The sequence below is a fragment of the Schistocerca piceifrons genome, chromosome 1 (assembly GCF_021461385.2).
Source record: "Schistocerca piceifrons isolate TAMUIC-IGC-003096 chromosome 1, iqSchPice1.1, whole genome shotgun sequence".
Classification (NCBI taxonomy): Eukaryota; Metazoa; Arthropoda; class Insecta; order Orthoptera; family Acrididae; genus Schistocerca; species Schistocerca piceifrons.
Window position 1 is genome coordinate 648,371,156 of NC_060138.1, and position 13,117 is coordinate 648,384,272.

General features: G+C 38.4%; 1 protein-coding gene across 1 annotated transcript in view; it reads left to right on the plus strand.

The window, feature by feature from the left end:
• The window catches only part of LOC124805223 (RNA helicase aquarius), a 380,133-nt gene that overhangs the window by 183,847 nt on the left and 183,169 nt on the right, over positions 1-13,117 (plus strand). The window contains exons 10-11 of the mRNA XM_047265726.1: positions 3,289-3,502; positions 7,938-7,986. Coding sequence (XP_047121682.1) covers positions 3,289-3,502; positions 7,938-7,986 — 263 coding nt within the window. The remainder of the gene's footprint in view (positions 1-3,288; positions 3,503-7,937; positions 7,987-13,117) is intronic.

Below are 13,117 nucleotides of genomic sequence, written 5' to 3' on the forward strand. Positions count from 1 at the left end.
AAGCTTCTTTCCGCAATCTCATACTTGTGTTACTTTGCTCTTTTATGACCAAATCCAGTGCAGTATGGTACAACACTTGCAAGCAGCGTCAAAGAAAATCGTCCTTGAATGTTGTAATTCAGTGTGGCAGACAGGATTGTTTCCCCTCATAGGAGGAGGCAATTTTGATAGCTTACTCAAACCAGGAAAGGACATGTCCCAGTAGTTACCAAAGTGTTGCTTTAATGAGCTGGGAAAGACCTTGAAGCAAATGGTAAATTGTTGACAGGTTTGGATATTAGAGACCAGACAGCTCCTTAGCTGCTCTCAGTGTGGATCCAGAAAATGTCAGTCCACTATTGACAACCTGACCCTCCTAGAGATGGCTATCCAGCAGGCTTTTGTATGTAGACAGCAATGTATTTGGAAATTATTTGACATAAATAAGCCATACTACCCTACAAGGAGTCACAATACTTTTGCACAGCTTCATCAGTAGGGCTTTCATGGCTGCCTCCCCATATTCATTTTGTCTTTTTTATCTCAATGCTTTTTTTGGTAGCAAGTTGGTAACTTGCTGTCATATAGTTTTGAGCAGGAGATTGGTGTTCCCCACGGAAGTGTTTTAAGTGTCACAGTCTTTGGCACTGATGCTAACAGTATAATGCCTGTGATAAGGAGTCCTGTGCAATGCTCCATATTTGTGGATGCTTTTGCCATTTTCTGTTTCTCCTCAAACATTGCTACAGCAACTTGTCAGTTACACCTTACAATGAGAAGGTGGGAGGAATGGGCTGCAAATATGGGTTTTATGTTTTCCGCAGGTAAGTGTGTGTGCGGGGAGGGGGGGGGGGGGGGGGGGGGAGTGCGTGGGTGCACATACATTTTAATCATTCCCATAATTTTAACTTGCATGACTCATGACTTATATGTGAGACACACCATTCTATAGTTTAAAGACTTGCTGAGGCTTCTGGGCCTCACTTATACTTCCAAGCTGTCGTGGTTATCACATGTAAATGACCTAATTTTAAAGTGCCTTAGCCACAGGTCTTGGGGAGTGGACAGTGTTCATCATCTTAGTGAGTGTTGAAACGTGCTTCTTGTTTGGTCAGTGATTATAGCTCTCATACTAACTGTTGTTTTGTTATTGCTTATTTTTGCTATATCTGCAGCATTTTTTGTGGCAAAAATGATATCTTTTATAATTTTGGGTTTGAGTTCTGGCTGTAAATTATATTTCAGCTCTTTGTTTAATAGGTTGTTTTCTCTCTCTGTGAACGTGGTATAAGTTTGGTTAATAACACTATTCTGCCTTTGTAGCTGTACAGTTTTTATTTGTTGATTTCATGGCATTGATTCTGAATTGTCATACATTCACTTATTACAGGATTAGGTGGTATAGAAAGTCCTTTCTGTTTAGTTTGTGGAAATACAGTAAATGCAAAAAGTAGGAAATAGGAGTACAGTGTTATAAAGTTGAATGTGTGTAGGCAGATGTAATGTAGTAGATTCAGTATGTGTGTTTATGTGTAGTATTGTTGTATTTATAATGATGTACCTATGACAATTAAAAATTGTATCTGAGTGCATATTTAATAACAAATATGTTACTTGAATTAAAAATTGTGTTGGTTGCAACTTATCCTTTTATTAAAAATGCATTGTAACCAAGACTTTTTAATTAAAATATTCTATATACAGTTGCTATAACAGATTGCCTAATGGATTGAAAAAAAATTATAAAAAAATTGTACTTGGATCTAATCCATATGTGTACATTACAAGCTATTAAATAATTTAATTAAACAAATTAAGAGAGATGGGAAAAATTGCACTAAAAGATGGCAGGACTCTGTTGAAATTGGTAATACTATGCATAAATGTGTTGTGAATGCAACTGTAATAAAAGTAATTTTATAAAGACTATATGCACGTGCCCAGTTAGCTATACATGTTAAGCTATACATGTTAAGCTGTACAGCTGTGTTGCACCAAACCAAGGAAAGGAGTTCGGCACTGTGCAGAACAAAGCGGGTGTTGTGGATGATTAAACTGCATCGTTCTGCACTGCAATGAATAAGTTACATGTGTGAGGTTACAAGATTTCCAAGCTGTTTTGTGGCAAAATTTTTGAAAATAAGTCATTTCATTGATTGAGGGTGATATCTCGTACCAATTTTGAATATAAATGAACAACCTTAGCAGATCTGCTCATTTGTTTATTTGGAAAGATCATACAGAAGTTAAAAAGTTTAATTATTTTGTAAGAAGATTTATTAAAGAGCAAGTCTTTCTTCATATGTTTTATGATTTTTGTCTGAGATACTCTGCATGAGCTTGTGCTATCCCAAGAATGTTAAAGCAGTAATTGGCATAATGATGTGCAAAGTGATTGGAGGTGGCAGAGTGTCTTCTGAGCGAACCATGACATCAAGGAATACCAATGACCAGATGATTCATAATGTAAATGCTGATGTATGGATATTTTTGTTTTTTGGTTTGGAAGTTGGGAATTTGTTAAAAATGGCAATTCTCATTTTTCATTTTTATTGATGCACTCATGCTCACTGGAACATTGCTGAGCGCCTATGAACACTCTGCTCCATTTGCTGCAGTTCTGCACTGCTCTGTGCTACATGTTTGTGGGTGGTATGGCTTGGTTCATCTGGTGTGCAAGTAGCTTTAATGCAACTGCTTCCAGGATGAGGAGGTATGCAGGTTCTGGATCGAATCCACCTGTCAGATTAATGCTGATAGGTCAGTGTGCCAAACAGATTGGATGTGAGTTTGTAGGCAATTTCCCACATCCCAGTAGGTGAATACCAGGCTGGTTCCCATTTTACACCTCATGTATACGCTATTCGAACATTTAGAACACTTTCTCACACTTGCACAGAATTTATGCAGACCTGTTGGGGGGGATATAAGTGAATAAGACAGACTGATGACCTTTTCTCTTTGGTCTCCTTAAACATTCAAATCAGACTCAGACAGCATGTTATTCATTGTGTAGAGTTGAAGAAGGAATTTTTTAGAACTTTTTTAAATTTTAAATTTTCATTTTTTTTTTATTTTTTTATTTTTTTTAAAGTCTGCAAGTACTACACACCGAAGATGGTAATTTTGTCGCCTACAGTATTAAAAATTCATCTGGATATGAAGTCACTGTTTCTTTTCTGTCTGTGTGGGAAGGGGGGATGTCACATTTTTTGTGTGTGTATACTCTAATTTTATTTACATCTTTCTTTCTTTTATTTAAATTTCTTTAGTATTTAATAGTTTAATTGTGAAAATTTGTATTATCAGGTTTCACGGCATGAAAGGAGGGCATCACAGCTTGAAGCACTCAATGAGATGCCTTTGTATCCTACCGAAGAGATTATATGGAATGAAAACATAGTTCCCACTGAGTATTTCTCTGGTGAAGGATGTCTTGCTCTGCCAAAGCTCAACCTGCAGTTTCTCACTCTCCATGACTACCTACTCCGAAATTTCAATCTTTTCCGCCTGGAGTCAACGTGTAAGTGTTTTGTGATTGGATTTGTATTTCACAGTTTGGATTTGTATTTCACAGTATTGTATTCCTCTGACTTAATGAAACTGTGTGGGAATATTTTACAGTATTTTTTTTTTAATTTGTGTGTAATGCAGTGATTTAGAATCACTGCATTATGGTTTAGAAGTAGTAGAAGTATGGTTTAGAAGAAGTAGAATGACAGTCTGTCAGTGCAATCATAATGTTCGAGAATAACAAGAAACTGGTATAAAGTACATTGAGGTGCCCCTGTGGCTTGATGTTTATGTTGTTTCCATGTACCTTGATTATAAGTTTGCTCACTTGATATTATTCATAGTTGTTTTCTTATTTAATTGTATTATTCTATCTTTCATACTTTAAGTTTTGATGTTATTGTGTAATTCAGTCCAGAGCATACATCTCAGACATTTTGTGAAGTGAAAAATTATTTATTTTCATGGTGTTAAAAATGGCTCTTTCCAATTATTAATATTGATCAATAGCTTCCAGAGCTGCTAAACCCGAGATTATGAATTATTGTGTTACTTAACCAGTATTTAAGTAATTTGGTAGTAACAAACAGATGCAGGACGTGTACACACACACACACACACACACACACACACACACACACACACACACACACCAGTAAAAAATGCTATCATGTGTATAATTGTACTCCACATACTTCCCTCATTGCATCAGACTCATTGTTTGTACAGTGAAATCAGATCACATGCAAGTAGTTCCCAGTTTAGAGCCTTGCACTACCATCTTATCAGCCAGAAAAGCCTGGCTGCTCCTCGGGGCAGTTGTCTCTATATTTGTGGAACTCAAACTGGGCGAAAATGGAACATGGATGTAGATAAAAGAGATTGAGATTGACCTAATATCAAGCAATTTAAACAGCACTGGATTGTGAATAACCTAATAGCTTGCATATATTACGAATTAGTGCATTCAGAAGCAGTAGGTAACAAACATAGTGTTTATAGACTGGGCCAAAATTTTCTGCTGCATTGGACCTATGATACAGGACAAGCATTCATAGATGCTGTTAAGAGTTCCTATAAATCTGCTCCTCACAGATGTCATACCAGTGACATTGAGTGTCTGAATCCAGATGTAATATCATATACAGAGGACTACCACAGTCAGTCTGAACAGATCCCATTGGCTGAAGAAACTATCAGACCAGCATACGCCCTAACTTCTCTAACAGCCCTTGAAGAGAGGGTAGTTGGGGAATACTAATGGGAGAACTAGGCATGTGACAGAGTCATCAGAAAGCCTGGAGAGTCTTAAAGAAGCTCAGCAGACATCCAGTTGTAACCAACACTCATTCGGACGTAACAGTTAATCAGATTGCCCACCAACTTCTCATGAATGGTGAAACAAAACATCAGGATTAACCTCAGAGACATGTATGGAAGCTACTTCTAGAGAGGAATGAAGAAACATCTGATCTAATGTAAGATTTTAACATCATTGAACTGGACAATACAACAAACCATTTCAGATTAGGGAAAGCTGCCAATTTGGATGATATTAGAGTGAAACAAATGAAGTACTTTGACATGGCCACTAAGGAGTGATTGAGACAGCTTTTTAATGTATGCATAAGGAGGTCAGTATTCCGTAATTATGGCAGAAAACAGCTGTAATAGCCATTCGAAGCCTGCAAAACACAGCAGGAACCCCAAGAACTACAGATCTGTGTCTGTTATACAAGATATTCAAAAGAATGCTACTCAAACAACCCATTCAGGCTATTGACCAACAGCTCATCCTACAACAAGCAACTTCAGACCAGGCAAGAGCACTGTTGCATAGATTTATTGAAGATGGCTTTGAAAACAAATGTATCACTAGTGACTTTCATTGATCTTAGTGGTGCATAAAATATGGTCAACCATTGCATTCTCTTATAAAAAGTGTTTGCTCTCACTAAGGATCCAAAACTTGCTAGGTTGCAGAATTGTAGGTTTCTAATTGATTTTTAAAGGCATCAATGTAAGTGGAAAATCCAGAAAAATGGTCTCTCTCAAGGTCTCCCTTGGAAAATTTTTTCAGTGCTGCCAACCTTGTCCTGGCCTTCCAAGGTGAAAAATTTGAAGAGATAGCACTCACTCTGTGCGATGCTCTGAAAGAAGCAGGCACCTGCTATAAGTCTAACCAACTAAAGCCCAATCTCTCAAAAATTCTGTTCTGTCTCCCAATTCAGGAACAGGGAGACCTCAAGAAAATTGAATGTATTTTTGAATGGCACCCCTTGGAACATTGCTTCACTCCTAGGAGTAATACTGGACCGTTCTCTCTCACTTCACACAACACAGCTCCAATGTCAGACAGAAAACCAGAACTCAGAATAATGTCTTGAGAAAATTAAGAGGCACAAACAGGAGAGCTAAGCAGAAGCTTCTTAAAGCCACTGCTTTGCCCTATGTTATTCTGCAGCAGAGTATGCCTGCCCATTTGATATAAATCATCTCAAGCCAAAATTGTGGACCCTGCTCTGAAAGAAGCTCGAAGGTTGATTATAGGCTGCTTAACACCTGGCCCCATTAAGAAGATTTACTACCTTGCTGGTATTGTACCTCCAGATGTTTATTGAGAAGATGCTGCCAGTCAAGAATGTGTGAAGGCTGAGAACATTGAAGTTAACCCATTGTTTGGCCATGAGCTACCTGACCGTAGGCTAAAATCAATAAAAAGTTTCATTTGAACAGAAGAACCTTTGAAACTCCCTCCAAACGAGGGAAGACTGTTTTGCTGTTTTGATGGAAATCTGTACAAGTTTGTGAGAACATCTTACAGCTGGTCACAGTGAGGAGTGGGGTGTTTGGAGGTCTCTTAACCACTTAAGAACTGTTGATGTTGGTAGGATGAAGTCCTCTGTTAAACTATGGAGTTTCACATTGGAGGATAGCGTGTGTGTGGGGGGGGGGGGGGGGGGATTTGGTCAGTGATGTTTCTGAGTGTCCTTTTTCTAAATAAATAGGCGTATACTGTATGTACTGTAAATGTAGAACTGTGTAAATAAAATGGGAAATTCAGAAAAGAAGAGTAAAGAACTACCAGTGGTGCAAGAAGAATGTCGTAGCTACATTAAGAAACTAAGTGCAGTAGGAAATTCCAAGAAGGGAACTGGAATTAGTTTGAATTTTGAGCAGAGCCCAACAAGAGAACTAACTGTCACCACCTGTCTTCAAGGATGCAGAGCAGAAGAAGTGGAAGGACTGTGCAATAGATATCTTAGTATTTGCTGATGGTATACTGAAACATGGTAAACAGAAACAGTATTTGAGAGAAAATTAGTCTTTACTCTTCCCAAAATCATCTTTAGGCATTCATCATATCCTCCTAACATTCTTGTCTATATTTATGCCTCTCCCATCCTCTATCCTCTGCACCTCTGCTTTTTGTAGTGCAAACCTACAACTGCACTCACTCAGCTGTGTAATAACTGTTCAAGTAAAAGCTTAGATCAGGGCAGTAGCATACTTACATGTAAATGCAGCAAAGTTGTCAGTGCTCTTGTTGATATATGATAAGAAGGGAAAAGTGAGTCCTCTACTGGGTCTACATAAACAATTAGAGAAGAACAGACATGTAACATGTTTCAAAGTAAGAGGTGAAGGAATTTTGTCACAGTCTCACATCAATATATCACATCACTTCTGAAATTGTAAGATATTTCGGAAGAAATGGACAGATATTTTGACAACCAAGATTATTAATTTAATTTAACTTGTGCTTTTACATCCCAACCTAACTACATCGTTATAATTCATGACACATTTGGAAAGAAAGTTAAATATTTGTGACACCGTAGGTTATAAATTTAATTGCTGCTTGTTTCATTCACAGCAATTTAAGCTGTGCTATTAGGTCTCAAACTAATCACAACCTCATAATCTGTGATGTATTCGAGGAAGAAATAGTTAAATAACCGTGACAACAGTGAAGAAGAGAACGGTTTCAATTTTAGTGCTAGAAATTTATTGGCACTTTCCTCATCTCTCATTGGTTACTTGAATGTATCATCCCTTTGGCTAAGCAAAGCTGATGTGTTGCCAATATATGAGCAGTAGAGAAACACTGTCGTGATTACCACTGGTCCTGATCTAGACCTTAGCCACTGTCATCTTTAAGTGAAGAATACAAGTTAAATAGCAGAGCAACAATAATTCTCAGCTTTTCATATACTTGATGGCTGTGTACTGTGTTCTCCATATTGTAAGTAGTGTTCAGTCTACGTACCCTCTTTTTAAACATTTGATGTATCCTTTTACTTTATGTAACAACAACCTGATTGTGATGTGATGTTCTCTGCATAGTCATTTTATGTTATTGTTTCCTTACTTTAAACTTGGATGTATTTTCAGTTAGTGATATTGAGTGAAACTTCTTTTGACTATGACATTTTTCATTTCAGATGAAATTCGTCAAGACATAGAAGATGCTGTCATTCGCCTGAGTCCATGGTATGATCTTAATCTTTATTTTCTCTGAAATGTAGCATGGACAAAATGAGAAACAACAATATTCTGTCTATTTTTAGACATCTAAAACCAAAGTATTTGAGATATCATGTTTGTTTTGTATTTAGAAATCTGGTGGCAGACAACTTCCAACTGTGTTCACTAAGTCACTTCTAGTCATATTTGTAAAGGCCATCATCATTATTCGTCAACATTCTCTTATTGATGTAATTTTTAATTCATAGCTCTTCATTATCTTCTCTTTTGCTTTATATTATGCTTTAGTACCACAACTGGATCTATCTTCCACCGAAGTAGTGGTCTGTCACTAAAGAACACCCTATAGACAAAACGAAAGGGACTTAGAGCAAAACAGAAATTGCTTTGACTCATACTAACAGAAACTAGATTAGAGAAAAACAGAAATTGCTTTGACTCATACTAACAGAAACTAGATCCAAATAGATTGCCCATAAAATTAGAGCAGTTTAGCCCAAGAAAGAAGAAAAGTGGAAGGGAAGTCTTTCTAGCCTCTGACTGTCTCTCCATCATTAGGAGGTGAAATGTTGGGTCCATGTAACGGAAATCAGCAAGGATACAAATACCAGCCTTGAAAGCCTGCATTGTATGAGACATGGCAGATCATGATGTGTTTATTTATTAAATCCTCTGCACCCACATCATAACCAGTATCGATATTCAGGTGAATGGTGTCTGAAATTGCCATCCGGATTTAGATTTTCTTTGATTTCCCTATATCACTCAAGACAAATGGTTTCTTTTACAGGGAACAGCTGGTTTTCTTCCCTATCTTTCCCTAATACAAGCTTGTGTTTCATTTCTTAACTCATTCATAGACACGGTGCCCTCCTTGCAAACTCACTGTCAGTGTTGATATAGCTGTCATCCACCAATCTCCAGTTGGAAGAGACTATTGTACCTTCCCATATTCACTTGTTTCTCATAGTCATCCCTTTAGAAAGGGGACCAGATGCTCTCTCCATCACATGGGGCTCTCCTCGTCTTTTTATAGCCTGTTGTATGACTACTTGAGTATCACTTGTGGAAATAACCATCCAAAGTGACATTATATGTGCTTCTTGGGTATACTGGCAAATTGTTGTTTCTGTTTTATGCTCAGTATTTCAACAGTGGACCCAACCATGCGTGTTTAGTTGTTACATGAATTTGCTATCTGGACTCAAACCAGACTGTGAAATGTTGCTGGTTTCACACCACTGTATATTGCAAAGTTTGATTCCTGACATCCATGACACTCATTGATGCTCTTTTGTTTTTCAGAGCTTGCACTGATGTTCCATGAAATGCAAATACTTTCAGCATTTTCCAGTCCTTGTGGATGTCATGGACTGAGCTCTGGTGGATGTAATGAACTATCACGCAACTCCCAAAAGTACTCTACAAACGCCTGCTCCCATCCACTCCTCTCATCCTGATCGGTCACTCGACCAACTTCTCATTGGATAATTCAACTGTCAGTACGACCTCACTTCAGGAAAAATTTACATGCAAATCTAAATCAGCCAATCCACTTGCTGTTTCATGTGTAAGATAATCATTGTTATACTGTTTTGGGCAACACACTTTGAAAGTGTTCCACTGATAAAACTCAGTTTGCTGACCTAACAAGTAAATATGAGTTTCAGTCAAAACTTGTGTCATCTCAAAAAATTAAAGATTTGTAATTTAGTTTTGTTTTTTTGGAGGTACATGCCTGATGTCCTGGTACCCACAGTACTATAACACATTCCTAGAAGAGGAGTGGGGGATGGCTCAGTCTGTTGATGAAGTGGAAACAGTGGTGTGCTATGTTAATGTGGCATGTGAATTTCAGTATCAAAACGGCCTTGCTGTGCTGGTACTGCGAACGGCTGAAAGCAAGGGGGAAACTACAGCCGTAATTTTTCCCGAGGGCATGCAGCTTTACTGTATGATTACATGATGATGGCGTCCTCTTGGGTAAAATATTCCGGAGGTAAAATAGTCCCCCATTCGGATCTCCGGGCGGGGACTACTCAAGAGGATGTCGTTATCAGGAGAAAGAAAACTGGCGTTCTATGGATCGGAGCGTGGAATGTCAGATCCCTTAATCGGGCAGGTAGGTTAGAAAATTTAAAAAGGGAAATGGATAGGTTAAAGTTAGATATAGTGGGAATTAGTGAAGTTCGGTGGCAGGAGGAACAAGACTTCTGGTCAGGTGACTACAGGGTTATAAACACAAAATCAAATAGGGGTAATGCAGGAGTAGGTTTAATAATGATAGGAAAATAGGAATGCGGGTAAGCTACTACAAACAGCATAGTGAACGCATTATTGTGGCCAAGATAGATACGAAGCCCACACCTACTACAGTAGTACAAGTTTATATGCCAACTAGCTCTGCAGATGACGAAGAAATTGAAGAAATGTATGATGAAATAAAAGAAATTATTCAGGTAGTGAAGGGAGACGAAAATTTAATAGTCATGGGTGACTGGAATTCGAGTGTAGGAAAAGGGAGAGAAGGAAACATAGTAGGTGAATATGGATTGGGGCTAAGAAATAAAAGAGGAAGCCGCCTGGTAGAATTTTGCACAGAGCACAACATAATCATAACTAACACTTGGTTTAAGAATCATGAAAGAAGGTTGTATACATGGAAGAACCCTGGAGATACTAAATGGTATCAGATAGATTATATAATGGTAAGACAGAGATTTAGGAACCAGGTTTTAAATTGTAAGACATTTCCAGGGGCAGATGTGGACTCTGACCACAATCTATTGGTTATGACCTGTAGATTAAAACTGAAGAAACTGCAAAAAGGTGGGAATTAAAGGAGATGGGACCTGGATAAACTAAAAGAACCAGAGGTTGTACAGAGATTCAGGGAGAGCGTAAGGGAGCAATTGACAGGAATGGGGGAAATAAATACAGTAGAAGAAGAATGGATAGCTTTGAGGGATGAAGTAGTGAAGGCAGCAGAGGTTCAAGTAGGTAAAAAGATGAGGGCTAGTAGAAATCCTTGGGTAACAGAAGAAATATTGAATTTAATTGATGAAAGGAGAAAATACAAAAATGCAGTAAGTGAAGCAGGCAAAAAGGAATACAAACGTCTCAAAAATGAGATCGACAGGAAGTGCAAAATGGCTAAGCAGGGATGGCTAGAGGACAAATGTAAGGATGTAGAGGCTTATCTCACTAGGGGTAAGATAGATACCGCCTACAGGAAAATTTAAAGAGACCTTTGGAGATAAGAGAACGACTTGTATGAATATCAAGAGCTCAGATGGAAACCCAGTTCTAAGCAAAGAAGGGAAAGCAGAATGGTGGAAGGAGTATATAGAGGGTCTATACAAGGGCGATGTACTTGAGGACAATATTATGGAAATGGAAGAGGATGTAGATGAAGATGAAATGGGAGATATGATACTGCGTGAAGAGTTTGACAGAGCACTGAAAGACCTGAGTCGAAACAAGGCCCCCGGAGTAGACAATATTCCATTGGAACTACTGACGGCCGTGGGAGAGCCAGTCCTGACAAAACTCTACCATCTGGTGAGCAAGATGTATGAAAGAGGCGAAATACCCTCAGACTTCAAGAAGAATATAATAATTCCAATCCCAAAGAAAGCAGGTGTTGACAGATGTGAAAATTACCGAACTATCAGTTTAATAAGCCACAGCTGCAAAATACTAACGCGAATTCTTTACAGACAAATGGAAAAACTAGTAGAAGCCAACCTCGGGGAAGATCAGTTTGGATTCCGTAGAAACACTGGAACACGTGAGGCAATACTGACCTTACGACTTATCTTAGAAGAAAGATTAAGGAAAGGCAAACCTATGTTTCTAGCATTTGTAGACTTAGAGAAAGCTTTTGACAATGTTGACTGGAATACTCTCTTTCAAATTCTGAAGGTGGCAGGGGTAAAATACAGGGAGCGAAAGGCTATTTACAATTTGTACAGAAACCAGATGGCAGTTATAAGAGTCGAGGGACATGAAAGGGAAGCAGTGGTTGGGTAGGGAGTAAGACAGGGTTGTAGCCTCTCCCCGATGTTGTTCAATCTGTATATTGAGCAAGCAGTAAAGGAAACTAAAGAAAAATTCGGAGTTGGTATTAAAATTCATGGAGAAGAAATAAAAACTTTGAGGTTCGCCGATGACATTGTAATTCTGTCAGAGACAGCAAAGGACTTGGAAGAGCAGTTGAATGGAATGGACAGTGTCTTGAAAGGAGGATATAAGATGAACATCAACAAAAGCTAAACAAGGATAATGGAATGTAGTCTAATTAAGTCGGGTGATGCTGAGGGAATTAGATTAGGAAATGAGACACTTAAAGTAGTAAAGGAGTTTTGCTATTTGGGGAGCAAAATAACTGATGATGGTCGAAGTAGAGAGGATATAAAATGTAGGCTGGCAATGGCAAGGAAAGCGTTTCTGAAGAAGAGAAATTTGTTAACATCCAGTATTGATTTAAGTGTCAGGAAGTCATTTCTGAAAGTATTCGTATGGAGTGTAGCCGTGTATGGAAGTGAAACATGGACGATAAATAGTTTGGACAAGAAGAGAATAGAAGCTTTTGAAATGTGGTGCTACAGAAGAATGCTGAAGATTAGATGGGTAGATCACATAACTAATGAGGAAGTATTGAATAGGATTGGGGAGAAGAGAAGTTTGTGGCACAACTTGACCAGAAGAAGGGATCGGTTGGTAGGACATGTTCTGAGGCGTCAAGGGATCACCAATTTAGTATTGGAGGGCAGCGTGGAGGGTAAAAATCGTAGAGGGAGACCAAGAGATGAATACACTAAGCAGCTTCAGAAGGATGTAGGTTGCAGTAGGTACTGGGAGATGAAAAAACTTGCACAGGATAGAGTAGCATGGAGAGCTGCATCAAACCAGTCTCAGGACTGAAGACCACAACGACAACAACCTACAAACAACCAAAAAATAGTTACGTAAGTAGTGATCTGCAGAATTTGCTTTAATTGAACTGCCCGTACTGTAGAGATAAGATTAGGCAGCTGAGTTCAATCAGTGTGTGTGTTAGCAAATCTTCAGGGATGAGAGGGTGTGAAGAATATTCTCTTTCACTGAAATGCTGGATTTAATTATGTATAGTTAT